General features: G+C 43.1%; 1 protein-coding gene across 1 annotated transcript; it reads right to left on the minus strand.

Moving 5' to 3' along the window:
- Positions 1 to 633: 633 nt before the first annotated feature.
- Positions 634 to 1,941, minus strand: LOC149264313 (putative disease resistance protein At1g61310). Its single transcript, XM_089398155.1, has one exon. The coding sequence runs from the start codon at positions 1,939 to 1,941 to the stop codon at positions 634 to 636; it is 1,308 nt and encodes a 435-aa protein (XP_089254281.1).
- Between the last annotated feature and the right edge of the window lie 657 nt (positions 1,942 to 2,598).

The following is a 2,598-nucleotide window of genomic DNA, read 5'->3' on the forward strand; positions in this document are numbered from 1 at the left end:
TTTTTGTTCCAGTAAGATTGAGGATTTGGAGATTTACCAGATTTGTGAGAGATGGAGGCAGCGCGGTAATGGGCACCTCTGTTAAGTTCAGGAATACCAGCTGTTTCATACGGCCAACACTATCTGGTAATGATGAAAGTAATGTGAAACTCAAATCTAGAACAGTAAGAGAGCTCATACCGCCCACCAGTGTTCTTGGAAGACCTGTAATTTTATTGTTTCCAACCATCAATGAGCAAATTTCATTAGAGCTCAGTGATTTGGGAAGCGAAGTCAAACTGTTGTGGTTCAACAAAATCCGGGTGCATCCTGAACATTCAGTTTCCGCTAACGTTGCCAAACCTCGACTGGTGCCACAGTAGAATTTTTCTTCTTGCTCGGCAATCTGTATTGCCAAATCACGTGTGACATCGTGCATCCTGAACACGGTCACGTTCCCATCAACGTCTCTATGGATTGGTTCTATCAAGCAACTATCTGCTAAGATGTTGATGTATCTTTTCCCATCTCGAATGGATCAGAGGAGCCACATCGATTTTGCAGCTTCTTCCTTCCGAGAAGTCCCGCCCCTGTCCACAACGGAATCACCTGGAAGTCGGCCCGAATGATTTGATCTTCTCTGAAGGCAGCCAATTATGGAAAGCACATCTGCAGATTAACGCCGTAGCTGCGGGCGAGCGAATCGTAACTCAACCTTAGCCGATGAAAGACAGCATCTTTGTCTTCGCTGTTGGCGATTGGCAGCCTCTGGACTGCCAGCTCCCAGTCGTTTGCATACGAGGTGCCTGCCATTGCTCTCGCCACTGCTTTGATTACAAGGGGAAGCCCCCCACAATTTGCACACACAAGCTTGGCCGTCCCTTCGTGGATGTTTGTTGGCAGATTTCCATTATTATATGAAAACGCATGATAAGCAAATAACTGCCAGCTATCATCTTCGTCCAGATCCGGCATTCTGATCATGAACTTCTCTGGAACTCCCATCTCTAACAATGTGCTTCGACTCCTGGAACTCACTATAACTTTGGAGTTGGAGGGGTCTGTTAACCTGAGTAGGCCCAATTCCTCCAGCACTTCTGCACCCTTTTCCCAAACATCATCTAAGATCAACACAAACCTTTTCCCCTTCATCCTCTCATTCAACCATGCTTCTTGGCTCATATTTTTATCGAGATCCACCTTCATGTAAGCGGCCACTTGTGTAGAGAGTTCATTCAGAAGGCTTGTTAAAGGCGGAGAGTGAGAGACAGTGAGCCAAAGAAATAACTGATCGGAAAAGAAATCCCTCACCTCTTTACAGTTTAGGAGTGCCTTCAGCAGGAGTGTTTTGCCGGAACCACCCTTCCCTAACACGCCAATGCGCGAGAAAGGAGAGTCGGCCGTTTCATCTATCACCAACTTCTGGAGTGCTGAAAGAGCACTGTGTTGTCCCACAATCAAGGGTTCCTTGATGAAGAAGCCCGTTGAAGCAATCGGAGGTTGGGAGGCAGTTGCAGAAGAAATGGTTTGGAGCATTTCCTTAATATCCCCAAGTTCCTTTAATAAGCTGGCCCAGCTCATCAAAGGAACCAAGTCAAGTTGTTGGCAGATCTCTGAACTCATCTTCATGACACTTTTACTTGTTTTATACCGAGAGACAACGTCCCAGCTGGGTATTGTGCACTTTTGCGCCATTGCTGATGCTTGTCGGAGAAGGCCCTCCAACTTTGTGAGCCATTCATTAACAGCTGGTGCCTCGTTACGAATTCCTTTCTTCAAATTTAATTGGTGGCGATACTGCTGGATCTGGCTTACAATAGGCTCGATTCTTCGTAACTGCTCTCTGAGAGAGTTCAGCTCTTTCTTGCAGCGGCGGGCAATATTAATCTGATCTAGAATATAGTGGACTGAGATGTCGATGCCAACACCAATAATGCCAGGGATGAAGCCAGGATCAGGCATGATATCACTATTATGCAATCCCCGGAGCGCTATAACACGACATAAGTTCACTAACACATACCAGACGACCGAATATATATTTTGAAAAATCTCAAAATGGGAATTTCTTTGGCAATCACTCAACTCCAACAATAACACCCACAAAACAGAGCCTCGAACGAGAAAACCACGGAATGCAATGGTGCAACTAAAACCCAACCAGACAGGTGGTCAGTAAGGAGAACCTGTATAAATTCTATCTATTCAGCACAAAGATATGGATATAAATTCGTTGATGTTTCTGTGCTTCGCAGCCATGTAGCTACAGCCCCAGTTTCCAGGAGTCCCTCCTTTCCTCTTTTCGGAAAACATTCTGATCAACACGCGTCTATATCAAGTAGCCATAGCCAGAATAGGATTCATATGAAAAATAAGCTTGCCACATATTTCGTTGGGATCTATAAGGTAGAGTTGAATTTTCAGTTAATTTTTTTTTTTTCATTAATTAATTATTTTTTTTTGATATGGAGGCAAAGTTTTAATCTCCATGAAATATTAAAAAAAAAAAAATGGTTGATTGGTTTGAATTTTAATTTTTTTTTCTCTAAAATTTTCAATCTCCACTAAATATTAGGAAAATATTGTTGATAAATCAAATGTTCATAATTATTTTAAATT

This window comes from Pinus tabuliformis, chromosome 6 (genome assembly GCF_031772625.1).
Source record: "Pinus tabuliformis cultivar Carrire ecotype Pingquan chromosome 6, CPIR1, whole genome shotgun sequence".
Classification (NCBI taxonomy): Eukaryota; Viridiplantae; Streptophyta; class Pinopsida; order Pinales; family Pinaceae; genus Pinus; species Pinus tabuliformis.